At 55.2% G+C, this 26,700-nt stretch overlaps 1 protein-coding gene across 1 annotated transcript in view; it reads left to right on the top strand.

Moving 5' to 3' along the window:
• The first annotated feature begins 523 nt into the window (after nt 1-523).
• Nucleotides 524-26,700, top strand: part of LOC139394451 (alpha-2-macroglobulin receptor-associated protein-like) — a 38,718-nt gene continuing 12,541 nt past the window's right edge. The window contains exons 1-2 of the mRNA XM_071142520.1: nt 524-782; nt 24,430-24,574. Coding sequence (XP_070998621.1) covers nt 621-782; nt 24,430-24,574 — 307 coding nt within the window. The 5' untranslated portion in view covers nt 524-620. The remainder of the gene's footprint in view (nt 783-24,429; nt 24,575-26,700) is intronic.

The raw sequence follows: 26,700 nt of genomic DNA, 5'->3' as shown, positions 1-26,700 counted from the left end.
GCATCATTCAAACAAAAACAACTAGCAAGCTGCCAGTCCATCTGCAAATATTTAAAAACACAATTTAAAAACACTTATAAATAATTTACCATGTACATGAGCTCTGTGCTTAGGCTGCTAGGGCGCCATGGCAACTACACAACCAACATAGACAACTTTGTGTGTGTGTGTGTGCAGGCGCCAATCAATACCTAGTTTAGTAAACTAAATGGTTAACACAAAATGGGTGACTTATTACTGCTTGAGTAGGCTGTTTCATGTGTGAAAGCTAGCCAACATTAAATTATGCCTGTGTGGTGTAAAATTGCTAAACCCTAAATCCCTTCTCAATCCAACGCGTGGATGATTCCTATTTGCTCAAAGCCTCCCACTTCCTCCGTTACTAGGAGACGATTACGAGGTGCATTGTGGGTATTGTATGTTTACAAACCCTTTCCCCAGAACTGGAAACCCAGTTTATAGTGTTTTTTCTAAAACTACATATCCCATAATGCAGTTCAGGACGCGTCCGCCTCTTCTAAACACATGACTTGAAGTACTCGGAGTTAGATAGACCGTAGCTCTGAAATTGCGTTTCATTTTTAAGATTTATTCCATCCATTTTCCGGTACGGTGCAAAAATGAAGTTCGGTTGTTTATTCGCGGTGTTGTGTCTCGCAGTCGGGGCGATTGCAGGAAAGTATTCTCGAGAAATGAACGATCAGAAACCGTCCGTGGACGGTAAGAGCACGGTGGAATTTAGGATAGCTAAACTCAACCAGGTGTGGGAGAAAGCGACCAGGGTAAGAAGTCAAGTCATGCTATTATTATAGTTTAGCTTTATTTTACTTAAATATTGAGACAATCGAGAGTGAATTGTCTTCGTTATCTGGTCCTAGTGGAGTCCAAAAGTTAGATAACGTTTTGTCTACACTTCCTTGGTCTATCCAACATTTTGTTTAGCTAACTTAGCTAGCTAACAGTTACCTTAGCTGATTCAGCTACCTATGCCAATCAAGTAACGTTAAAGTAGTTAGAGATGGCTGAGGTCTGATTGTACCCGGCTAGTTTAAGGAACCGATTTCTCTCACACACAGACGAGACACACACTACACTTCATTAGTTCCAGTCTGATTTGATTTACCATCCATCCCTCTCTCCCTTTCCCTCCTCCATCCTCTCTCCCTTTCCCTCCTCCACCCTCTCTCCCTTTCCCTCCTCCACCCTCTCTCCCTTTCCCTCCTCCACCCTCTCTCCCTTTCCCTCCTCCATCCTCTCTCCCTTTCCCTCCTCCATCCCTCTCTCCCTTTCCCTCCTCCATCCTCTCTCCCTTTCCCTCCTCCATCCCTCTCTCCCTTTCCCTCCTCCATCATCTCTCCCTTTCCCTCCTCCATCCCTCTCTCCCTTTCCCTCCTCCATCCTCTCTCCCTTTCCCTCCTCCATCCCTCTCTCCCTTTCCCTCCTCCATCCCTCTCTCCCTTTCCCTTCTCCATCCTCTCTACCTTTCCCTCCTCCACCCTCTCTCCCTTTCCCTACTCCACCCTCTCTACCTTTCCCTCCTCCACCCTCTCTCCCTTTCCCTCCTCCACCCTCTCTCCCTTTCCCTCCTCCATCCTCTCTCCCTGTCCCTCCTCCATCCTCTTTCCCTCCTCCATCCTCTTTCCCTCCTCCATCCTCTTTCCCTCCTCCATCCTCTTTCCCTCCTCCATCCTCTTTCCCTCCTCCATCCTCTTTCCCTCCTCCATCCTCTTTCCCTCCTCCATCCCTCTCTCCCTTTCCCTCCTCCATCCCTCTCTCCCTTTCCCTCCTCCATCCTCTCTCCCTTTCCCTCCTCCATCCTCTCTACCTTTCCCTCCTCCATCCTCTCTACCTTTCCCTCCTCCATCCTCTCTCCCTTTCCCTCCTCCATCCCTCTCTCCCTTTCCCTCCTCCATCCTCTCTCCCTTTCCCTCCTCCATCCCTCTCTCCCTTTCCCTCCTCCATCCTCTCTCCCTGTCCCTCCTCCATCCTCTTTCCCTCCTCCATCCCTCTTTCCCTCCTCCATCCTCTCTCCCTTTCCCTCCTCCATCCTCTCTCCCTTTCCCTCCTCCATCCTCTCTCCCTTTCCCTCCTCCATCCTCTCTCCCTGTCCCTCCTCCATCCTCTCTCCCTTTCCCTCCTCCATCCTCTCTCCCTTTCCCTCCTCCATCCTCTCTACCTTTCCCTCCTCCATCCTCTCTACCTTTCCCTCCTCCATCCTCTCTACCTTTCCCTCCTCCATCCCTCTCTACCTTTCCCTTCTCCATCCTCTCTACCTTTCCCTCCTCCATCCCTCTCTACCTTTCCCTCCTCCATCCCTCTCTACCTTTCCCTCCTCCATCCCTCTCTACCTTTCCCTCCTCCATCCCTCTCTACCTTTCCCTCCTCCATCCTCTCTACCTTTCCCTCCTCCATCCTCTCTCCCTTTCCCTCCTCCATCCCTCTCTCCCTTTCCCTCCTCCATCCTCTCTCCCTTTCCCTCCTCCATCCCTCTCTCCCTTTCCCTCCTCCATCCTCTCTCCCTTTCCCTCCTCCATCCCTCTCTCCCTTTCCCTCCTCCATCCTCTCTCCCTTTCCCTCCTCCATCCCTCTCTCCCTTTCCCTCCTCCATCCCTCTCTCCCTTTCCCTCCTCCATCCCTCTCTCCCTTTCCCTCCTCCATCCTCTCTCCCTTTCCCTCCTCCACCCTCTCTACCTTTCCCTCCTCCACCCTCTCTACCTTTCCCTCCTCCACCCTCTCTCCCTTTCCCTCCTCCACCCTCTCTCCCTTTCCCTCCTCCACCCTCTCTCCCTTTCCCTCCTCCATCCTCTTTCCCTCCTCCATCCTCTTTCCCTCCTCCATCCTCTCACCCTTTCCCTCCTCCATCCTCTTTCCCTCCTCCATCCTCTTTCCCTCCTCCATCCTCTCTCCCTTTCCCTCCTCCATCCCTCTCTCCCTTTCCCTCCTCCATCCCTCTCTCCCTTTCCCTCCTCCATCCTCTCTACCTTTCCCTCCTCCATCCTCTCTCCCTTTCCCTCCTCCATCCCTCTCTCCCTTTCCCTCCTCCATCCTCTCTCCCTTTCCCTCCTCCATCCTCTCTACCTTTCCCTCCTCCATCCCTCTCTCCCTTTCCCTCCTCCATCCTCTCTCCCTGTCCCTCCTCCATCCTCTTTCCCTCCTCCATCCCTCTCTCCCTTTCCCTCCTCCATCCCTCTCTCCCTTTCCCTCCTCCATCCTCTCTCCCTTTCCCTCCTCCATCCTCTCTCCCTTTCCCTCCTCCATCCTCTCTCCCTTTCCCTCCTCCATCCTCTCTCCCTTTCCCTCCTCCATCCTCTCTCCCTTTCCCTCCTCCATCCTCTCTCCCTGTCCCTCCTCCATCCTCTCTCCCTTTCCCTCCTCCATCCTCTCTCCCTTTCCCTCCTCCATCCTCTCTCCCTTTCCCTCCTCCATCCTCTCTCCCTTTCCCTCCTCCATCCTCTCTCCCTTTCCCTCCTCCATCCTCTCTACCTTTCCCTCCTCCATCCTCTCTACCTTTCCCTCCTCCATCCCTCTCTACCTTTCCCTCCTCCATCCCTCTCTACCTTTCCCTCCTCCATCCCTCTCTACCTTTCCCTCCTCCATCCTCTCTACCTTTCCCTCCTCCATCCTCTCTCCCTCTCCATCCTCTCTCCCTTTCCCTCCATCCTCTCTCCCTTTCCCTCCTCCATCCTCTCTCCTCCATCCTCTCTACCTTTCCCTCCTCCATCCTCTCTACCTTTCCCTCGTCCATCCTCTCTCCCTGTCCCTCCTCCATCCTCTCTACCTTTCACCTCCTCCATCCTCTCTCCTCCATCCTCTCTACCTTTCCCTCCTCCATCCTCTCTCCCTGTCCCTCCTCCATCCTCTCTACCTTTCCCTCCTCCATCCTCTCTCCCTTTCCCTCCTCCATCCTCTCTCCCTTTCCCTCCTCCATCCTCTCTACCTTTCCCTCCTCCATCCTCTCTCCCTTTCCCTCCTCCATCCTCTCTACCTTTCCCTCCTCCATCCTCTCTCCCTTTCCCTCCTCCATCCTCTTTCCCTCCTCCATCCTCTTTCCCTCCTCCATCCTCTTTCCCTCCTCCATCCTCTCTCCCTTTCCCTCCTCCATCCTCTTTCCCTCCTCCATCCTCTTTCCCTCCTCCATCCTCTTTCCCTCCTCCATCCCTCTCTCCCTTTCCCTCCTCCATCCCTCTCTCCCTTTCCCTCCTCCATCCTCTCTACCTTTCCCTCCTCCATCCTCTCTCCCTTTCCCTCCTCCATCCCTCTCTCCCTTTCCCTCCTCCATCCTCTCTCCCTTTCCCTCCTCCATCCTCTCTACCTTTCCCTCCTCCATCCCTCTCTCCCTTTCCCTCCTCCATCCTCTCTCCCTGTCCCTCCTCCATCCTCTTTCCCTCCTCCATCCCTCTCTCCCTTTCCCTCCTCCATCCTCTCTCCCTTTCCCTCCTCCATTCTCTCTCCCTTTCCCTCCTCCATCCTCTCTCCCTGTCCCTCCTCCATCCTCTCTCCCTTTCCCTCCTCCATCCTCTCTCCCTTTCCCTCCTCCATCCTCTCTCCCTTTCCCTCCTCCATCCTCTCTACCTTTCCCTCCTCCATCCTCTCTACCTTTCCCTCCTCCATCCCTCTCTACCTTTCCCTTCTCCATCCCTCTCTACCTTTCCCTCCTCCATCCCTCTCTACCTTTCCCTCCTCCATCCCTCTCTACCTTTCCCTCCTCCATCCCTCTCTACCTTTCCCTCCTCCATCCTCTCTACCTTTCCCTCCTCCATCCCTCTCTCCCTTTCCCTCCTCCATCCTCTCTCCCTTTCCCTCCTCCATCCTCTCTCCCTTTCCCTCCTCCATCCTCTCTCCCTTTCCCTCCTCCATCCCTCTCTCCCTTTCCCTCCTCCATCCTCTCTCCCTTTCCCTCCTCCATCCTCTCTCCCTTTCCCTCCTCCATCCCTCTCTCCCTTTCCCTCCTCCATCCTCTCTCCCTTTCCCTCGTCCATCCTCTCTCCCTTTCCCTCCTCCATCCTCTCTCCCTTTCCCTCGTCCATCCTCTCTCCCTTTCCCTCCTCCATCCTCTCTCCCTTTCCCTCCTCCATCCTCTCTCCCTGTCCCTCCTCCATCCTCTCTCCCTGTCCCTCCTCCATCCTCTCTCCCTTTCCCTCCTCCATCCTCTCTCCCTTTCCCTCCTCCATCCTCTCTACCTTTCCCTCCTCCATCCCTCTCTACCTTTCCCTCCTCCATCCCTCTCTACCTTTCCCTTCTCCATCCTCTCTACCTTTCCCTCCTCCATCCCTCTCTACCTTTCCCTCCTCCATCCCTCTCTACCTTTCCCTCCTCCATCCTCTCTACCTTTCCCTCCTCCATCCTCTCTCCCTCTCCTCCATCCTCTCTCCCTCTCCATCCTCTCTCCCTTTCCATCCTCTCTCCCTTTCCCTCCTCCATCCTCTCTCCTCCATCCTCTCTACCTTTCCCTCCTCCATCCTCTCTACCTTTCCCTCCTCCATCCTCTCTACCTTTCCCTCCTCCATCCTCTCTCCTTTTCCCTCCTCCATCCTCTCTACCTTTCCCTCCTCCATCCTCTCTACCTTTCCCTCGTCCATCCTCTCTCCCTGTCCCTCCTCCATCCTCTCTACCTTTCACCTCCTCCATCCTCTCTCCTCCATCCTCTCTACCTTTCCCTCCTCCATCCTCTCTCCCTGTCCCTCCTCCATCCTCTCTACCTTTCCCTCCTCCATCCTCTCTCCCTTTCCCTCCTCCATCCTCTCTCCCTTTCCCTCCTCCATCCTCTCTACCTTTCCCTCCTCCATCCTCTCTCCCTTTCCCTCCTCCATCCTCTCTACCTTTCCCCCCTCCATCCTCTTTCCCTCCTCCATCCTCTTTCCATCCTCTCTCCCTTTCCCTCCTCCATCCTCTCTCCCTTTCCCTCCTCCATCCCTCTCTCCCTTTCCCTCCTCCATCCTCTCTCCCTTTCCCTCGTCCATCCTCTCTCCCTTTCCCTCCTCCATCCTCTCTCCCTTTCCCTCGTCCATCCTCTCTCCCTTTCCCTCCTCCATCCTCTCTCCCTTTCCCTCCTCCATCCTCTCTCCCTGTCCCTCCTCCATCCTCTCTCCCTTTCCCTCCTCCATCCTCTCTACCTTTCCCTCCTCCATCCCTCTCTACCTTTCCCTCCTCCATCCCTCTCTACCTTTCCCTTCTCCATCCTCTCTACCTTTCCCTCCTCCATCCCTCTCTACCTTTCCCTCCTCCATCCCTCTCTACCTTTCCCTCCTCCATCCCTCTCTACCTTTCCCTCCTCCATCCTCTCTACCTTTCCCTCCTCCATCCTCTCTCCCTCTCCATCCTCTCTCCCTTTCCATCCTCTCTCCCTTTCCCTCCTCCATCCTCTCTCCTCCATCCTCTCTACCTTTCCCTCCTCCATCCTCTCTACCTTTCCCTCCTCCATCCTCTCTACCTTTCCCTCCTCCATCCTCTCTCCTTTTCCCTCCTCCATCCTCTCTACCTTTCCCTCCTCCATCCTCTCTACCTTTCCCTCGTCCATCCTCTCTCCCTGTCCCTCCTCCATCCTCTCTACCTTTCACCTCCTCCATCCTCTCTCCTCCATCCTCTCTACCTTTCCCTCCTCCATCCTCTCTCCCTGTCCCTCCTCCATCCTCTCTACCTTTCCCTCCTCCATCCTCTCTCCCTTTCCCTCCTCCATCCTCTCTCCCTTTCCCTCCTCCATCCTCTCTACCTTTCCCTCCTCCATCCTCTCTCCCTTTCCCTCCTCCATCCTCTCTCCCTTTCCCTCCTCCATCCTCTTTCCCTCCTCCATCCTCTTTCCCTCCTCCATCCCTCTCTCCCTTTCCCTACTCCATCCCTCTCTCCCTTTCCCTCCTCCATCCCTCTCTCCCTTTCCCTCCTCCATCCTCTCTACCTTTCCCTCCTCCATCCTCTCCCCCTTTCCCTCCTCCATCCCTCTCTCCCTTTCCCTCCTCCATCCTCTCTACCTTTCCCTCCTCCATCCCTCTCTCCCTTTCCCTCCTCCATCCTCTCTCCCTGTCCCTCCTCCATCCTCTTTCCCTCCTCCATCCCTCTCTCCCTTTCCCTCCTCCATCCTCTCTCCCTTTCCCTCCTCCATCCTCTCTCCCTTTCCCTCCTCCATCCTCTCTCCCTTTCCCTCCTCCATCCTCTCTCCCTGTCCCTCCTCCATCCTCTCTCCCTTTCCCTCCTCCATCCTCTCTCCCTTTCCCTCCTCCATCCTCTCTCCCTTTCCCTCCTCCATCCTCTCTACCTTTCCCTCCTCCATCCTCTCTACCTTTCCCTCCTCCATCCCTCTCTACCTTTCCCTTCTCCATCCCTCTCTACCTTTCCCTCCTCCATCCCTCTCTACCTTTCCCTCCTCCATCCCTCTCTACCTTTCCCTCCTCCATCCCTCTCTACCTTTCCCTCCTCCATCCTCTCTACCTTTCCCTCCTCCATCCTCTCTACCTTTCCCTCCTCCATCCTCTCTACCTTTCCCTCCTCCATCCTCTCTCCCTCTCCATCCTCTCTCCCTTTCCCTCCTCCATCCTCTCTCCTCCATCCTCTTTACCTTTCCCTCCTCCATCCTCTCTACCTTTCCCTCCTCCATCCTCTCTCCTTTTCCCTCCTCCATCCTCTCTATCTTTCCCTCCTCCATCCTCTCTACCTTTCCCTCGTCCATCCTCTCTCCCTGTCCCTCCTCCATCCTCTCTACCTTTCACCTCCTCCATCCTCTCTCCTCCATCCTCTCTACCTTTCCCTCCTCCATCCTCTCTCCCTGTCCCTCCTCCATCCTCTCTACCTTTCCCTCCTCCATCCTCTCTCCCTTTCCCTCCTCCATCCTCTCTCCCTTTCCCTCCTCCATCCTCTCTACCTTTCCCTCCTCCATCCTCTCTCCCTTTCCCTCCTCCATCCTCTCTACCTTTCCCTCCTCCATCCTCTCTCCCTTTCCCTCCTCCATCCTCTTTCCCTCCTCCATCCTCTTTCCCTCCTCCATCCTCTTTCCCTCCTCCATCCTCTTTCCCTCCTCCATCCTCTTTCCCTCCTCCATCCTCTCTCCCTTTCCCTCCTCCATCCTCTTTCCCTCCTCCATCCTCTTTCCCTCCTCCATCCTCTTTCCCTCCTCCATCCCTCTCTCCCTTTCCCTCCTCCATCCCTCTCTCCCTTTCCCTCCTCCATCCTCTCTACCTTTCCCTCCTCCATCCTCTCTCCCTTTCCCTCCTCCATCCCTCTCTCCCTTTCCCTCCTCCATCCTCTCTCCCTTTCCCTCCTCCATCCTCTCTACCTTTCCCTCCTCCATCCCTCTCTCCCTTTCCCTCCTCCATCCTCTCTCCCTGTCCCTCCTCCATCCTCTTTCCCTCCTCCATCCCTCTCTCCCTTTCCCTCCTCCATCCTCTCTCCCTTTCCCTCCTCCATTCTCTCTCCCTTTCCCTCCTCCATCCTCTCTCCCTGTCCCTCCTCCATCCTCTCTCCCTGTCCCTCCTCCATCCTCTCTCCCTTTCCCTCCTCCATCCTCTCTACCTTTCCCTCCTCCATCCTCTCTACCTTTCCCTCCTCCATCCCTCTCTACCTTTCCCTTCTCCATCCCTCTCTACCTTTCCCTCCTCCATCCCTCTCTACCTTTCCCTCCTCCATCCCTCTCTACCTTTCCCTCCTCCATCCCTCTCTACCTTTCCCTCCTCCATCCTCTCTACCTTTCCCTCCTCCATCCCTCTCTCCCTTTCCCTCCTCCATCCTCTCTCCCTTTCCCTCCTCCATCCTCTCTCCCTTTCCCTCCTCCATCCTCTCTCCCTTTCCCTCCTCCATCCCTCTCTCCCTTTCCCTCCTCCATCCCTCTCTCCCTTTCCCTCCTCCATCCTCTCTCCCGTTCCCTCGTCCATCCTCTCTCCCTTTCCCTCCTCCATCCTCTCTCCCTGTCCCTCCTCCATCCTCTCTCCCTTTCCCTCCTCCATCCTCTCTCCCTGCCCCTCCTCCATCCTCTCTCCCTTTCCCTCCTCCATCCTCTCTCCCTTTCCCTCCTCCATCCTCTCTACCTTTCCCTCCTCCATCCCTCTCTACCTTTCCCTCCTCCATCCCTCTCTACCTTTCCCTCCTCCATCCCTCTCTACCTTTCCCTTCTCCATCCCTCTCTACCTTTCCCTCCTCCATCCCTCTCTACCTTTCCCTCCTCCATCCCTCTCTACCTTTCCCTCCTCCATCCCTCTCTACCTTTCCCTCCTCCATCCTCTCTACCTTTCCCTCCTCCATCCTCTCTCCCTTTCCCTCCTCCATCCCTCTCTCCCTTTCCCTCCTCCATCCTCTCTCCCTTTCCCTCCTCCATCCTCTCTACCTTTCCCTCCTCCATCCCTCTCTCCCTTTCCCTCCTCCATCCTCTCTCCCTGTCCCTCCTCCATCCTCTTTCCCTCCTCCATCCCTCTCTCCCTTTCCCTCCTCCATCCTCTCTCCCTTTCCCTCCTCCATTCTCTCTCCCTTTCCCTCCTCCATCCTCTCTCCCTGTCCCTCCTCCATCCTCTCTCCCTGTCCCTCCTCCATCCTCTCTCCCTGTCCCTCCTCCATCCTCTCTCCCTTTCCCTCCTCCATCCTCTCTACCTTTCCCTCCTCCATCCTCTCTACCTTTCCCTCCTCCATCCCTCTCTACCTTTCCCTTCTCCATCCCTCTCTACCTTTCCCTCCTCCATCCCTCTCTACCTTTCCCTCCTCCATCCCTCTCTCCCTTTCCCTCCTCCATCCTCTCTCCCTGTCCCTCCTCCATCCTCTTTCCCTCCTCCATCCCTCTCTCCCTTTCCCTCCTCCATCCTCTCTCCCTTTCCCTCCTCCATTCTCTCTCCCTTTCCCTCCTCCATCCTCTCTCCCTGTCCCTCCTCCATCCTCTCTCCCTGTCCCTCCTCCATCCTCTCTCCCTTTCCCTCCTCCATCCTCTCTCCCTGTCCCTCCTCCATCCTCTTTCCCTCCTCCATCCCTCTCTCCCTTTCCCTCCTCCATCCTCTCTCCCTTTCCCTCCTCCATTCTCTCTCCCTTTCCCTCCTCCATCCTCTCTCCCTGTCCCTCCTCCATCCTCTCTCCCTTTCCCTCCTCCATCCTCTCTCCCTTTCCCTCCTCCATCCTCTCTCCCTTTCCCTCCTCCATCCTCTCTACCTTTCCCTCCTCCATCCTCTCTACCTTTCCCTCCTCCATCCCTCTCTACCTTTCCCTTCTCCATCCCTCTCTACCTTTCCCTCCTCCATCCCTCTCTACCTTTCCCTCCTCCATCCCTCTCTACCTTTCCCTCCTCCATCCCTCTCTACCTTTCCCTCCTCCATCCTCTCTACCTTTCCCTCCTCCATCCCTCTCTCCCTTTCCCTCCTCCATCCTCTCTCCCTTTCCCTCCTCCATCCTCTCTCCCTTTCCCTCCTCCATCCTCTCTCCCTTTCCCTCCTCCATCCCTCTCTCCCTTTCCCTCCTCCATCCTCTCTCCCTTTCCCTCCTCCATCCTCTCTCCCTTTCCCTCCTCCATCCCTCTCTCCCTTTCCCTCCTCCATCCTCTCTCCCTTTCCCTCGTCCATCCTCTCTCCCTTTCCCTCCTCCATCCTCTCTCCCTTTCCCTCGTCCATCCTCTCTCCCTTTCCCTCCTCCATCCTCTCTCCCTTTCCCTCCTCCATCCTCTCTCCCTGTCCCTCCTCCATCCTCTCTCCCTTTCCCTCCTCCATCCTCTCTCCCTTTCCCTCCTCCATCCTCTCTCCCTTTCCCTCCTCCATCCTCTCTACCTTTCCCTCCTCCATCCCTCTCTACCTTTCCCTCCTCCATCCCTCTCTACCTTTCCCTTCTCCATCCTCTCTACCTTTCCCTCCTCCATCCCTCTCTACCTTTCCCTCCTCCATCCCTCTCTACCTTTCCCTCCTCCATCCCTCTCTACCTTTCCCTCCTCCATCCTCTCTACCTTTCCCTCCTCCATCCTCTCTCCCTCTCCATCCTCTCTCCCTTTCCATCCTCTCTCCCTTTCCCTCCTCCATCCTCTCTCCTCCATCCTCTCTACCTTTCCCTCCTCCATCCTCTCTACCTTTCCCTCCTCCATCCTCTCTACCTTTCCCTCCTCCATCCTCTCTCCTTTTCCCTCCTCCATCCTCTCTACCTTTCCCTCCTCCATCCTCTCTACCTTTCCCTCGTCCATCCTCTCTCCCTGTCCCTCCTCCATCCTCTCTACCTTTCACCTCCTCCATCCTCTCTCCTCCATCCTCTCTACCTTTCCCTCCTCCATCCTCTCTCCCTGTCCCTCCTCCATCCTCTCTACCTTTCCCTCCTCCATCCTCTCTCCCTTTCCCTCCTCCATCCTCTCTCCCTTTCCCTCCTCCATCCTCTCTACCTTTCCCTCCTCCATCCTCTCTCCCTTTCCCTCCTCCATCCTCTCTACCTTTCCCCCCTCCATCCTCTTTCCCTCCTCCATCCTCTTTCCATCCTCTCTCCCTTTCCCTCCTCCATCCTCTCTCCCTTTCCCTCCTCCATCCCTCTCTCCCTTTCCCTCCTCCATCCTCTCTCCCTTTCCCTCGTCCATCCTCTCTCCCTTTCCCTCCTCCATCCTCTCTCCCTTTCCCTCGTCCATCCTCTCTCCCTTTCCCTCCTCCATCCTCTCTCCCTTTCCCTCCTCCATCCTCTCTCCCTGTCCCTCCTCCATCCTCTCTCCCTTTCCCTCCTCCATCCTCTCTCCCTTTCCCTCCTCCATCCTCTCTACCTTTCCCTCCTCCATCCCTCTCTACCTTTCCCTCCTCCATCCCTCTCTACCTTTCCCTTCTCCATCCTCTCTACCTTTCCCTCCTCCATCCCTCTCTACCTTTCCCTCCTCCATCCCTCTCTACCTTTCCCTCCTCCATCCCTCTCTACCTTTCCCTCCTCCATCCTCTCTACCTTTCCCTCCTCCATCCTCTCTCCCTCTCCATCCTCTCCCTTTCCATCCTCTCTCCCTTTCCCTCCTCCATCCTCTCTCCTCCATCCTCTCTACCTTTCCCTCCTCCATCCTCTCTACCTTTCCCTCCTCCATCCTCTCTACCTTTCCCTCCTCCATCCTCTCTCCTTTTCCCTCCTCCATCCTCTCTACCTTTCCCTCCTCCATCCTCTCTACCTTTCCCTCGTCCATCCTCTCTCCCTGTCCCTCCTCCATCCTCTCTACCTTTCACCTCCTCCATCCTCTCTCCTCCATCCTCTCTACCTTTCCCTCCTCCATCCTCTCTCCCTGTCCCTCCTCCATCCTCTCTACCTTTCCCTCCTCCATCCTCTCTCCCTTTCCCTCCTCCATCCTCTCTCCCTTTCCCTCCTCCATCCTCTCTCCCTTTCCCTCCTCCATCCTCTCTACCTTTCCCTCCTCCATCCTCTCTCCCTTTCCCTCCTCCATCCTCTTTCCCTCCTCCATCCTCTTTCCCTCCTCCATCCTCTTTCCCTCCTCCATCCTCTCTCCCTTTCCCTCCTCCATCCTCTTTCCCTCCTCCATCCTCTTTCCCTCCTCCATCCTCTTTCCCTCCTCCATCCCTCTCTCCCTTTCCCTCCTCCATCCCTCTCTCCCTTTCCCTCCTCCATCCCTCTCTCCCTTTCCCTCCTCCATCCTCTCTACCTTTCCCTCCTCCATCCTCTCCCCCTTTCCCTCCTCCATCCCTCTCTCCCTTTCCCTCCTCCATCCTCTCTACCTTTCCCTCCTCCATCCCTCTCTCCCTTTCCCTCCTCCATCCTCTCTCCCTGTCCCTCCTCCATCCTCTTTCCCTCCTCCATCCCTCTCTCCCTTTCCCTCCTCCATCCTCTCTCCCTTTCCCTCCTCCATCCTCTCTCCCTTTCCCTCCTCCATCCTCTCTCCCTTTCCCTCCTCCATCCTCTCTCCCTGTCCCTCCTCCATCCTCTCTCCCTTTCCCTCCTCCATCCTCTCTCCCTTTCCCTCCTCCATCCTCTCTCCCTTTCCCTCCTCCATCCTCTCTACCTTTCCCTCCTCCATCCTCTCTACCTTTCCCTCCTCCATCCCTCTCTACCTTTCCCTCCTCCATCCCTCTCTACCTTTCCCTCCTCCATCCCTCTCTACCTTTCCCTCCTCCATCCCTCTCTACCTTTCCCTCCTCCATCCCTCTCTACCTTTCCCTCCTCCATCCTCTCTACCTTTCCCTCCTCCATCCTCTCTACCTTTCCCTCCTCCATCCTCTCTACCTTTCCCTCCTCCATCCTCTCTCCCTCTCCATCCTCTCTCCCTTTCCCTCCTCCATCCTCTCTCCTCCATCCTCTTTACCTTTCCCTCCTCCATCCTCTCTACCTTTCCCTCCTCCATCCTCTCTCCTTTTCCCTCCTCCATCCTCTCTATCTTTCCCTCCTCCATCCTCTCTACCTTTCCCTCGTCCATCCTCTCTCCCTGTCCCTCCTCCATCCTCTCTACCTTTCACCTCCTCCATCCTCTCTCCTCCATCCTCTCTACCTTTCCCTCCTCCATCCTCTCTCCCTGTCCCTCCTCCATCCTCTCTACCTTTCCCTCCTCCATCCTCTCTCCCTTTCCCTCCTCCATCCTCTCTCCCTTTCCCTCCTCCATCCTCTCTACCTTTCCCTCCTCCATCCTCTCTCCCTTTCCCTCCTCCATCCTCTCTACCTTTCCCTCCTCCATCCTCTCTCCCTTTCCCTCCTCCATCCTCTTTCCCTCCTCCATCCTCTTTCCCTCCTCCATCCTCTTTCCCTCCTCCATCCTCTTTCCCTCCTCCATCCTCTCTCCCTTTCCCTCCTCCATCCTCTTTCCCTCCTCCATCCTCTTTCCCTCCTCCATCCTCTTTCCCTCCTCCATCCCTCTCTCCCTTTCCCTCCTCCATCCCTCTCTCCCTTTCCCTCCTCCATCCTCTCTACCTTTCCCTCCTCCATCCTCTCTACCTTTCCCTCCTCCATCCCTCTCTCCCTTTCCCTCCTCCATCCTCTCTCCCTTTCCCTCCTCCATCCTCTCTACCTTTCCCTCCTCCATCCCTCTCTCCCTTTCCCTCCTCCATCCTCTCTCCCTGTCCCTCCTCCATCCTCTTTCCCTCCTCCATCCCTCTCTCCCTTTCCCTCCTCCATCCTCTCTCCCTTTCCCTCCTCCATTCTCTCTCCCTTTCCCTCCTCCATCCTCTCTCCCTGTCCCTCCTCCATCCTCTCTCCCTGTCCCTCCTCCATCCTCTCTCCCTTTCCCTCCTCCATCCTCTCTACCTTTCCCTCCTCCATCCTCTCTACCTTTCCCTCCTCCATCCCTCTCTACCTTTCCCTTCTCCATCCCTCTCTACCTTTCCCTCCTCCATCCCTCTCTACCTTTCCCTCCTCCATCCCTCTCTACCTTTCCCTCCTCCATCCCTCTCTACCTTTCCCTCCTCCATCCTCTCTACCTTTCCCTCCTCCATCCCTCTCTCCCTTTCCCTCCTCCATCCTCTCTCCCTTTCCCTCCTCCATCCTCTCTCCCTTTCCCTCCTCCATCCTCTCTCCCTTTCCCTCCTCCATCCCTCTCTCCCTTTCCCTCCTCCATCCCTCTCTCCCTTTCCCTCCTCCATCCTCTCTCCCGTTCCCTCGTCCATCCTCTCTCCCTTTCCCTCCTCCATCCTCTCTCCCTTTCCCTCCTCCATCCTCTCTCCCTGTCCCTCCTCCATCCTCTCTCCCTTTCCCTCCTCCATCCTCTCTCCCTGCCCCTCCTCCATCCTCTCTCCCTTTCCCTCCTCCATCCTCTCTCCCTTTCCCTCCTCCATCCTCTCTACCTTTCCCTCCTCCATCCCTCTCTACCTTTCCCTCCTCCATCCCTCTCTACCTTTCCCTTCTCCATCCTCTCTACCTTTCCCTCCTCCATCCCTCTCTACCTTTCCCTCCTCCATCCCTCTCTACCTTTCCCTCCTCCATCCCTCTCTACCTTTCCCTTTTCCATCCTCTCTACCTTTCCCTCCTCCATCCTCTCTCCCTCTCCATCCTCTCTCCCTTTCCCTCCATCCTCTCTCCCTTTCCCTCCTCCATCCTCTCTCCTCCATCCTCTCTACCTTTCCCTCCTCCATCCTCTCTACCTTTCCCTCCTCCATCCTCTCTACCTTTCCCTCCTCCATCCTCTCTCCTTTTCCCTCCTCCATCCTCTCTACCTTTCCCTCCTCCATCCTCTCTACCTTTCCCTCGTCCATCCTCTCTACCTTTCCCTCGTCCATCCTCTCTCCCTGTCCCTCCTCCATCCTCTCTACCTTTCACCTCCTCCATCCTCTCTCCTCCATCCTCTCTACCTTTCCCTCCTCCATCCTCTCTCCCTGTCCCTCCTCCATCCTCTCTACCTTTCCCTCCTCCATCCTCTCTCCCTTTCCCTCCTCCATCCTCTCTCCCTTTCCCTCCTCCATCCTCTCTACCTTTCCCTCCTCCATCCTCTTTCCCTCCTCCATCCTCTCTACCTTTCCCTCCTCCATCCTCTTTCCCTCCTCCATCCTCTCTCCCTTTCCCTCCTCCATCCTCTTTCCCTCCTCCATCCTCTTTCCCTCCTCCATCCCTCTCTCCCTTTCCCTCCTCCATCCCTCTCTCCCTTTCCCTCCTCCATCCCTCTCTCCCTTTCCCTCCTCCATCCTCTCTACCTTTCCCTCCTCCATCCTCTCTCCCTTTCCCTCCTCCATCCCTCTCTACCTTTCCCTCCTCCATCCCTCTCTACCTTTCCCTCCTCCATCCCTCTCTACCTTTCCCTCCTCCATCCCTCTCTACCTTTCCCTCCTCCATCCTCTCTACCTTTCCCTCCTCCATCCCTCTCTCCCTTTCCCTCCTCCATCCTCTCTCCCTTTCCCTCCTCCATCCCTCTCTCCCTTTCCCTCCTCCATCCCTCTCTCCCTTTCCCTCCTCCATCCTCTCTCCCTTTCCCTCCTCCATCCCTCTCTCCCTTTCCCTCCTCCATCCCTCTCTCCCTTTCCCTCCTCCATCCCTCTCTCCCTTTCCCTCCTCCATCCCTCTCTCCCTTTCCCTCCTCCATCCTCTCTCCCTTTCCCTCCTCCACCCTCTCTACCTTTCCCTCCTCCACCCTCTCTCCCTTTCCCTCCTCCACCCTCTCTCCCTTTCCCTCCTCCACCCTCTCTCCCTTTCCCTCCTCCACCCTCTCTCCCTTTCCCTCCTCCATCCTCTTTCCCTCCTCCATCCTCTTTCCCTCCTCCATCCTCTTTCCCTCCTCCATCCTCTTTCCCTCCTCCATCCTCTCTCCCTTTCCCTCCTCCATCCTCTTTCCCTCCTCCATCCTCTTTCCCTCCTCCATCCTCTTTCCCTCCTCCATCCTCTTTCCCTCCTCCATCCCTCTCTCCCTTTCCCTCCTCCATCCCTCTCTCCCTTTCCCTCCTCCATCCTCTCTCCCTGTCCCTCCTCCATCCTCTCTCCCTGTCCCTCCTCCATCCTCTCTCCCTGTCCCTCCTCCATCCTCTCTCCCTTTCCCTCCTCCATCCTCTCTCCCTTTCCCTCCTCCATCCTCTCTACCTTTCCCTCCTCCATCCTCTCTCCCTTTCCCTCCTCCATCCTCTCTACCTTTCCCTCCTCCATCCTCTTTCCCTCCTCCATCCTCTTTCCCTCCTCCATCCTCTTTCCCTCCTCCATCCTCTTTCCCTCCTCCATCCTCTTTCCCTCCTCCATCCTCTTTCCCTCCTCCATCCTCTTTCCCTCCTCCATCCCTCTCTCCCTTTCCCTCCTCCATCCCTCTCTCCCTTTCCCTCCTCCATCCTCTCTACCTTTCCCTCCTCCATCCTCTCTCCCTTTCCCTCCTCCATCCCTCTCTCCCTTTCCCTCCTCCATCCTCTCTACCTTTCCCTCCTCCATCCCTCTCTCCCTTTCCCTCCTCCATCCTCTCTCCCTGTCCCTCCTCCATCCTCTTTCCCTCCTCCATCCCTCTCTCCCTTTCCCTCCTCCATCCTCTCTCCCTTTCCCTCCTCCATCCTCTCTCCCTTTCCCTCCTCCATCCTCTCTCCCTTTCCCTCCTCCATCCTCTCTCCCTGTCCCTCCTCCATCCTCTCTCCCTGTCCCTCCTCCATCCTCTCTCCCTTTCCCTCCTCCATCCTCTCTCCCTTTCCCTCCTCCATCCTCTCTACCTTTCCCTCCTCCATCCTCTCTACCTTTCCCTCCTCCATCCCTCTCTACCTTTCCCTTCTCCATCCCTCTCTACCTTTCCCTCCTCCATCCCTCTCTACCTTTCCCTCCTCCATCCCTCTCTACCTTTCCCTCCTCCATCCCTCTCTACCTTTCCCTCCTCCATCCTCTCTACCTTTCCCTCCTCCATCCCTCTCTCCCTTTCCCTCCTCCATCCCTCTCTCCCTTTCCCTCCTCCATCCTCTCTCCCTTTCCCTCCTCCATCCCTCTCTCCCTTTCCCTCCTCCATCCTCTCTCCCTTTCCCTCCTCCATCCCTCTCTCCCTTTCCCTCCTCCATCCCTCTCTCCCTTTCCCTCCTCCATCCCTCTCTCCCTTTCCCTCCTCCATCCCTCTCTCCCTTTCCCTCCTCCATCCCTCTCTCCCTTTCCCTCCTCCATCCCTCTCTCCCTTTCCCTCCTCCATCCTCTCTCCCTTTCCCTCCTCCACCCTCTCTCCCTTTCCCTCCTCCACCCTCTCTACCTTTCCCTCCTCCACCCTCTCTCCCTTTCCCTCCTCCACCCTCTCTCCCTTTCCCTCCTCCACCCTCTCTCCCTTTCCATCCTCCATCCTCTTTCCCTCCTCCATCCTCTTTCCCTCCTCCATCCTCTCTCCCTTTCCCTCCTCCATCCTCTTTCCCTCCTCCATCCTCTTTCCCTCCTCCATCCTCTTTCCCTCCTCCATCCCTCTCTCCCTTTCCCTCCTCCATCCCTCTCTCCCTTTCCCTCCTCCATCCTCTCTCCCTGTCCCTCCTCCATCCTCTCTCCCTTTCCCTCCTCCATCCTCTCTCCCTTTCCCTCCTCCATCCTCTCTACCTTTCCCTCCTCCATCCTCTCTACCTTTCCCTCCTCCATCCTCTCTACCTTTCCCTCCTCCATCCTCTCTACCTTTCCCTCCTCCATCCCTCTCTACCTTTCCCTCCTCCATCCCTCTCTACCTTTCCCTCCTCCATCCCTCTCTACCTTTCCCTCCTCCATCCCTCTCTACCTTTCCCTCCTCCATCCCTCTCTCCCTTTCCCTCCTCCATCCCTCTCTCCCTTTCCCTCCTCCATCCTCTCTCCCTTTCCCTCCTCCATCCTCTCTCCCTTTCCCTCCTCCATCCTCTCTCCCTTTCCCTCCTCCACCCTCTCTACCTTTCCCTCCTCCACCCTCTCTCCCTTTCCCTCCTCCACCCTCTCTCCCTTTCCCTCCTCCATCCTCTTTCCCTCCTCCATCCTCTTTCCCTCCTCCATCCTCTTTCCCTCCTCCATCCTCTCTCCCTTTCCCTCCTCCATCCTCTTTCCCTCCTCCATCCTCTTTCCCTCCTCCATCCCTCTCTCCCTTTCCCTCCTCCATCCCTCTCTCCCTTTCCCTCCTCCATCCTCTCTCCCTGTCCCTCCTCCATCCTCTCTCCCTTTCCCTCCTCCATCCTCTCTCCCTTTCCCTCCTCCATCCCTCTCTACCTTTCCCTCCTCCATCCCTCTCTACCTTTCCCTCCTCCATCCCTCTCTACCTTTCCCTCCTCCATCCCTCTCTACCTTTCCCTCCTCCATCCTCTCTACCTTTCCCTCCTCCATCCTCTCTCCCTCTCCATCCTCTCTCCCTTTCCCTCCATCCTCTCTCCCTTTCCCTCCTCCATCCTCTCTCCCTGTCCCTCCTCCATCCCTCTCTACCTTTCCCTTCTCCATCCCTCTCTACCTTTCCCTCCTCCATCCCTCTCTACCTTTCCCTCCTCCATCCCTCTCTACCTTTCCCTCCTCCATCCCTCTCTACCTTTCCCTCCTCCATCCTCTCTACCTTTCCCTCCTCCATCCCTCTCTCCCTTTCCCTCCTCCATCCTCTCTCCCTTTCCCTCCTCCATCCCTCTCTCCCTTTCCCTCCTCCATCCTCTCTCCCTTTCCCTCCTCCATCCCTCTCTCCCTTTCCCTCCTCCATCCCTCTCTCCCTTTCCCTCCTCCATCCCTCTCTCCCTTTCCCTCCTCCATCCCTCTCTCCCTTTCCCTCCTCCATCCCTCTCTCCCTTTCCCTCCTCCACCCTCTCTCCCTTTCCCTCCTCCACCCTCTCTCCCTTTCCCTCCTCCACCCTCTCTCCCTTTCCCTCCTCCACCCTCTCTCCCTTTCCCTCCTCCATCCTCTTTCCCTCCTCCATCCTCTTTCCCTCCTCCATCCTCTTTCCCTCCTCCATCCTCTTTCCCTTTCCCTCCTCCATCCTCTTTCCCTCCTCCATCCTCTTTCCCTCCTCCATCCCTCTCTCCCTTTCCCTCCTCCATCCCTCTCTCCCTTTCCCTCCTCCATCCCTCTCTCCCTTTCCCTCCTCCATCCTCTCTCCCTTTCCCTCCTCCATCCTCTCTCCCTTTCCCTCCTCCATCCTCTCTACCTTTCCCTCCTCCATCCTCTCTACCTTTCCCTCCTCCATCCTCTCTACCTTTCCCTCCTCCATCCTCTCTACCTTTCCCTCCTCCATCCCTCTCTACCTTTCCCTCCTCCATCCCTCTCTACCTTTCCCTCCTCCATCCCTCTCTACCTTTCCCTCCTCCATCCCTCTCTACCTTTCCCTCCTCCATCCCTCTCTCCCTTTCCCTCCTCCATCCCTCTCTCCCTTTCCCTCCTCCATCCTCTCTCCCTTTCCCTCCTCCATCCTCTCTCCCTTTCCCTCCTCCACCCTCTCTACCTTTCCCTCCTCCACCCTCTCTCCCTTTCCCTCCTCCACCCTCTCTCCCTTTCCCTCCTCCATCCTCTTTCCCTCCTCCATCCTCTTTCCCTCCTCCATCCTCTTTCCCTCCTCCATCCTCTCTCCCTTTCCCTCCTCCATCCTCTTTCCCTCCTCCATCCTCTTTCCCTCCTCCATCCCTCTCTCCCTTTCCCTCCTCAATCCCTCTCTCCCTTTCCCTCCTCCATCCTCTCTCCCTGTCCCTCCTCCATCCTCTCTCCCTTTCCCTCCTCCATCCTCTCTCCCTTTCCCTCCTCCATCCCTCTCTACCTTTCCCTCCTCCATCCCTCTCTACCTTTCCCTCCTCCATCCCTCTCTACCTTTCCCTCCTCCATCCCTCTCTACCTTTCCCTCCTCCATCCTCTCTACCTTTCCCTCCTCCATCCTCTCTCCCTCTCCATCCTCTCTCCCTTTCCCTCCATCCTCTCTCCCTTTCCCTCCTCCATCCTCTCTCCCTGTCCCTCCTCCATCCCTCTCTACCTTTCCCTTCTCCATCCCTCTCTACCTTTCCCTCCTCCATCCCTCTCTACCTTTCCCTCCTCCATCCCTCTCTACCTTTCCCTCCTCCATCCCTCTCTACCTTTCCCTCCTCCATCCTCTCTACCTTTCCCTCCTCCATCCCTCTCTCCCTTTCCCTCCTCCATCCTCTCTCCCTTTCCCTCCTCCATCCCTCTCTCCCTTTCCCTCCTCCATCCTCTCTCCCTTTCCCTCCTCCATCCCTCTCTCCCTTTCCCTCCTCCATCCCTCTCTCCCTTTCCCTCCTCCATCCCTCTCTCCCTTTCCCTCCTCCATCCCTCTCTCCCTTTCCCTCCTCCATCCCTCTCTCCCTTTCCCTCCTCCACCCTCTCTCCCTTTCCCTCCTCCACCCTCTCTCCCTTTCCCTCCTCCACCCTCTCTCCCTTTCCCTCCTCCACCCTCTCTCCCTTTCCCTCCTCCATCCTCTTTCCCTCCTCCATCCTCTTTCCCTCCTCCATCCTCTTTCCCTCCTCCATCCTCTTTCCCTTTCCCTCCTCCATCCTCTTTCCCTCCTCCATCCTCTTTCCCTCCTCCATCCCTCTCTCCCTTTCCCTCCTCCATCCCTCTCTCCCTTTCCCTCCTCCATCCTCTCTCCCTGTCCCTCCTCCATCCTCTCTCCCTTTCCCTCCTCCATCCTCTCTCCCTTTCCCTCCTCCATCCTCTCTACCTTTCCCTCCTCCATCCTCTCTACCTTTCCCTCCTCCATCCCTCTCTACCTTTCCCTTCTCCATCCTCTCTACCTTTCCCTCCTCCATCCCTCTCTACCTTTCCCTCCTCCATCCCTCTCTACCTTTCCCTCCTCCATCCCTCTCTACCTTTCCCTCCTCCATCCCTCTCTATCTTTCCCTCCTCCATCCTCTCTACCTTTCCCTCCTCCATCCTCTCTCCCTCTCCATCCTCTCTCCCTCTCCATCCTCTCTCCCTTTCCCTCCTCCATCCTCTCTCCTCCATCCTCTCTACCTTTCCCTCCTCCATCCTCTCTACCTTTCCCTCCTCCATCCTCTCTACCTTTCCCTCCTCCATCCTCTCTCCTTTTCCCTCCTCCATCCTCTCTCCTTTTCCCTCGTCCATCCTCTCTCCCTGTCCCTCCTCCATCCTCTCTACCTTTCACCTCCTCCATCCTCTCTCCTCCATCCTCTCTACCTTTCCCTCCTCCATCCTCTCTCCCTGTCCCTCCTCCATCCTCTCTACCTTTCCCTCCTCCATCCTCTCTCCCTTTCCCTCCTCCATCCTCTCTCCCTTTCCCTCCTCCATCCTCTCTACCTTTCCCTCCTCCATCCTCTCTCCCTTTCCCTCCTCCATCCTCTCTACCTTTCCCTCCTCCATCCTCTCTCCCTTTCCCTCCTCCATCCTCTTTCCCTCCTCCATCCTCTCTCCCTGTCCCTCCTCCATCCTCTCTCCCTGTCCCTCCTCCATCCTCTCTACCTTTCCCTCCTCCATCCTCTTTCCCTCCTCCATCCTCTCTCCCTGTCCCTCCTCCATCCTCTCTACCTTTCCCTCCTCCATCCTCTTTCCCTCCTCCATCCTCTTTCCCTCCTCCATCCTCTTTCCCTCCTCCATGCTCTCTCCCTGTCCCTCCTCCATGCTCTCTCCCTGTCCCTCCTCCATCCTCTCTACCTTTCCCTCCTCCATCCTCTCTACCTTTCCCTCCTCCATCCTCTCTCCCTGTCCCTCCTCCATCCTCTCTACCTTTCCCTCCTCCATCCTCTTTCCCTCCTCCATCCTCTCTACCTTTCCCTCCTCCATCCTCTTTCCCTCCTCCATCCCTCTCTCCCTTTCCCTCCTCCATCCTCTTTCCCTCCTCCATCCTCTCTCCCTGTCCCTCCTCCATCCTCTTTCCCTCCTCCATCCTCTTTCCCTCCTCCATCCTCTTTCCCTCCTCCATCCTCTTTCCCTCCTCCATGCTCTCTCCCTGTCCCTCCTCCATCCTCTCTCCCTGTCCCTCCTCCATCCTCTCTACCTTTCCCTCCTCCATCCTCTCTCCCTGCCCCTCCTCCATCCTCTCTACCTTTCCCTCATCCATCCTCTTTCCCTCCTCCATCCTCTTTCCCTCCTCCATCCTCTCTACCTTTCCCTCCTCCATCCTCTTTCCCTCCTCCATCCCTCTCTCCCTTTCCCTCCTCCATCCTCTTTCCATCCTCTCTACCTTTCCCTCCTCCATCCTCTTTCCCTCCTCCATCCTCTTTCCCTCCTCCATCCCTCTCTCTCTTTCCCTCCTCCATCCCTCTCTCCCTTTCCCTCCTCCATCCCTCTCTCCCTTTCCCTCCTCCATCCCCTCTCCCTTTCCCTCCTCCATCCTCTCTCCCTTTCCCTCCTCCATCCTCTCTCCCTTTCCCTCCTCCATCCTCTCTCCCTTTCCCTCCTCCATCCTCTCTCCCTTTCCCTCCTTCATCCTCTCTCCCTTTCCCTCCTCCATCCTCTTTCCCTCCTCCATCCTCTTTCCCTCCTCCATCCCTCTCTCCCTTTCCCTCCTCCATCCTCTCCCTTTCCCTCCTCCATCCTCTCCCTTTCCCTCCTCCATCCTCTCTCCCTTTCCCTCCTCCATCCTCTTTCCCTCCTCCATCCTCTCTACCTTTCCCTCCTCCATCCCTCTCTCCCTTTCCCTCCTCCATCCTCTTTCCCTCCTCCATCCCTCTCTCCCTGTCCCTCCTCCATCCTCTCTCCCTTTCCCTCCTCCATCCCTCTCTACCTTTCCCTCCTCCACCCTCTCTCCCTTTCCCTCCTCCATCCTATCTCCCTTTCCCTCCTCCATCCTCTCTACCTTTCCCTCCTCCATCCCTCTCTCCCTTTCCCTCCTCCATCCTCTCTCCTTTTCCCTCCTCCATCCTCTCTCCTTTTCCCTCCTCCATCCTCTCTCCTTTTCCCTCCTCCATCCTCTCTCCCTTTCCCTCCTCCATCCTCTCTCCCTTTCCCTCCTCCAACCTCTCTCCCTTTCCCTCCTCCATCCCTCTCTCCCTTTCCCTCCTCCATCCTCTCTACCTTTCCCTCCTCCATCCCTCTCTCCCTTTCCCTCCTCCATCCTCTTTCCCTCCTCCATCCTCTTTCCCTCCTCCATCCCTCTCTCCCTGTCCCTCCTCCATCCCTCTCTACCTTTCCCTCCTCCACCCTCTCTCCCTTTCCCTCCTCCATCCTCTCTACCTTTCCCTCCTCCATCCCTCTCTCCCTTTCCCTCCTCCATCCTCTCTCCTTTTCCCTCCTCCATCCTCTCTCCCTTTCCCTCCTCCATCCTCTCTCCCTTTCCCTCCTCCATCCTCTCTCCCTTTCCCTCCTCCATCCTCTCTCCCTTTCCCTCCTCCATCCTCTCTACCTTTCCCTCCTCCATCCTCTCTACCTTTCCCTCTTCCATCCCTCTCTCCCTTTCCCTCCTCCATCCCTCTCTCCCTTTCCCTCCTCCATCCCTCTCTCCCTTTCCCTCCTCCATCCCTCTCTACCTTTCCCTCCTCCATCCCTCTCTACCTTTCCCTCCTCCATCCCTCTCTCCCTTTCCCTCCTCCATCCTCTCTACCTTTCCCTCCTCCATCCTCTCTCCCTTTCCCTTCTCCATCCTCTCTCCCTTCTCCATCCTCTCTCCCTCCTCCATCCTCTCTCCCTTTCCCTTCTCCATCCTCTCTCCCTTTCCCTTCTCCATCCTCTCTCCCTTTCCCTTCTCCATCCTCTCTCTACCTTTCCCTCCTCCATCCTCTCTCTCCCTTTCCCTCCTCCATCCTCTCTCTCCCTTTCCCTCCTCCATCCTCTCTCCCTCCTCCATCCTCTCTCCCTCCTCCATCCTCTCTCCCTCCTCCATCCTCTCTCCCTCCTCCATCCTCTCTCCCTCCTCCATCCTCTCTCCCTCCTCCATCCTCTCTCCCTCCTCCATCCTCTCTCCCTCCTCCATCCTCTCTCCCTCCTCCATCCTCTTTCCCTCCTCCATCCTCTTTCCCTCCTCCATCCTCTTTCCCTCCTCCATCCTCTCCCTTTCCCTCCTCCATCCTCTCTCCCCTGTCCCTCCTCCATCCTCTCTACCTTTCCCTCCTCCATCCTCTTTCCCTCCTCCATCCTCTCTCCCTCCTCCATCCCTTTCTTTTCCATCCACCCCTCTCTCTCATCATCCCGCCGTCTCTAGATGTAGTTGCCCCCTGTGCTCCAGTCTAACACCAGTCTCTCTCTTTCGCTCCATCCATCCCTCTCTCCTTCCTTCCTCTAGATGCAGTTGCCCCCAGTGCGTCAGGCAGAGCTCCACAGTGATCTGAAGATCCAGGAGAAAGATGAATTACAGTGGAAGAAGTCTAAGGCAGAAGGGATGGATGAGAATGGAGAGAGAGAGGCCAAGCTACGACGTGGCTTCAACGGTGAGAGAGAGGGATGGATGGAGGGGAGAGAGAGACTAGAAGGGAGGATGGTTTTAAATAACTACTTAAACTACCTACCTGACTGATGGAGAGAGAGAGAAAGACTAGAAGGGAGGAGTTGTGTAAGTAACACTACTTAAACCACCTACCTGACTGATGGAGAGAGAGAGAAGGACTAGAAGGGAAGAGTGGTGTAAATAACACTACTTGGTGTAAATAACACTACTTGGTGTAAATAACACCACTTAAACTAGAGCTTTATAAACAGTAGATTGTCTAGAGAGAGACAGGGCTGCTTTATAAACAGCTGGTTTTCTAGAGAGACAGGGCTGCTTTATAAACAGTAGATTTTCTAGAGAGAGACAGGGCTGCTTTATAAACAGCTGGTTTTCTAGAGAGAGACAGAGCTGCTTTATAAACAGTTGGTTTTCTAGAGAGACAGAGCTGCTTTATACAGTTGGTTTTCTAGAGAGAGACAGAGCTGCTTTATAAACAGTTGGTTTTCTAGAGAGAGGCAGAGCTGCTTTATAAACAGTTGGTTTTCTAGAGAGAGACAGAGCTGCTTTATACAGTTGGTTTTCTAGAGAGAGACAGAGCTGCTTTATAAACAGTTGGTTTTCTAGAGAGAGACAGAGCTGCTTTATAAACAGTTGGTTTTCTAGAGAGAGACAGAGCTGCTTTATAAACAGTAGGTTTTCTAGAGAGAGACAGAGCTGCTTTATAAACAGTTGGTTTTCTAGAGAGAGACAGAGCTGCTTTATAAACAGTTGGTTTTCTAGAGAGAGACAGAGCTGCTTTATAAACCGTTGGTTTTCTAGAGAGAGCAGAGCTGCTTTATAAACAGTTGGTTTTCTAGAGAGAGACAGGGCTGCTTTATAAACAGTTGGTTTTCTAGAGAGAGACAGAGCTGCTTTATAAACAGTTGGTTTTCTAGAGAGAGCAGAGCTGCTTTATAAACAGTAGATTTTCTAGAGAGAGACAGAGCTGCTTTATAAACAGTTGGTTTTCTAGAGAGAGACAGAGCTGCTTTATAAACAGTTGGTTTTCTAGAGAGAGACAGAGCTGCTTTATAAACAGTTGGTTTTCTAGAGAGAGACAGAGCTGCTTTATAAACAGTAGATTTTCTAGAGAGAGACAGAGCTGCTTTATAAACAGTAGGTTTTCTAGAGAGAGACAGAGCTGCTTTATAAACAGTAGGTTTTCTAGAGAGAGACAGAGCTGCTTTATAAACAGTTGGTTTTCTAGAGAGAGACAGAGCTGCTTTATAAACAGTTGGTTTTCTAGAGAGAGACAGAGCTGCTTTATAAACAGTAGATTTTCTAGAGAGAGACAGAGCTGCTTTATAAACAGTAGGTTTTCTAGAGAGAGACAGAGCTGCTTTATAAACAGTAGATTTTCTAGAGAGAGACAGAGCTGCTTTATAAACAGTTGGTTTTCTAGAGAGAGACAAAGCTGCTTTATAAACAGTTGGTTTTCTAGAGAGAGACAGAGCTGCTTTATAAACAGTAGATTTTCTAGAGAGAGACAGAGCTGCTTTATAAACAGTAGATTTTCTAGAGAGAGACAGAGCTGCTTTATAAACAGTAGATTTTCTAGAGAGAGACAGAGCTGCTTTATAAACAGTAGATTTTCTAGAGAGAGAGAGACAGCTGCTTTATAAACAGTAGGTTTTCTAGAGAGAGACAGAGCTGCTTTATAAACAGTTGGTTTTCTAGAGAGAGACAGAGCTGCTTTATAAACAGTTGGTTTTCTAGAGAGAGACAGAGCTGCTTTATAAACAGTAGGTTTTCTAGAGAGAGACAGGGCTGCTTTATAAACAGTTGGTTTTCTAGAGAGAGACAGAGCTGCTTTATAAACAGTAGGTTTTCTAGAGAGAGACAGGGCTGCTTTATAAACAGTTGGTTTTCTAGAGAGAGACAGGGCTGCTTTATAAACAGTTGGTTTTCTAGAGAGAGACAGGGCTGCTTTATAAACAGTTGGTTTTCTAGAGAGAGACAGAGCTGCTTTATAAACAGTAGGTTTTCTAGAGAGAGACAGGGCTGCTTTATAAACAGTTGGTTTTCTAGAGAGAGACAGGGCTGCTTTATAAACAGTTGGTTTTCTAGAGAGAGCAGAGCTGCTTTATA

This window comes from Oncorhynchus clarkii, unplaced genomic scaffold, assembly GCF_045791955.1.
Source record: "Oncorhynchus clarkii lewisi isolate Uvic-CL-2024 unplaced genomic scaffold, UVic_Ocla_1.0 unplaced_contig_9841_pilon_pilon, whole genome shotgun sequence".
NCBI classification, from domain to species: Eukaryota; Metazoa; Chordata; class Actinopteri; order Salmoniformes; family Salmonidae; genus Oncorhynchus; species Oncorhynchus clarkii.
Note: the sequence above shows the minus strand (reverse complement) of the source record. Positions and strands in the feature narration are given on the sequence as shown.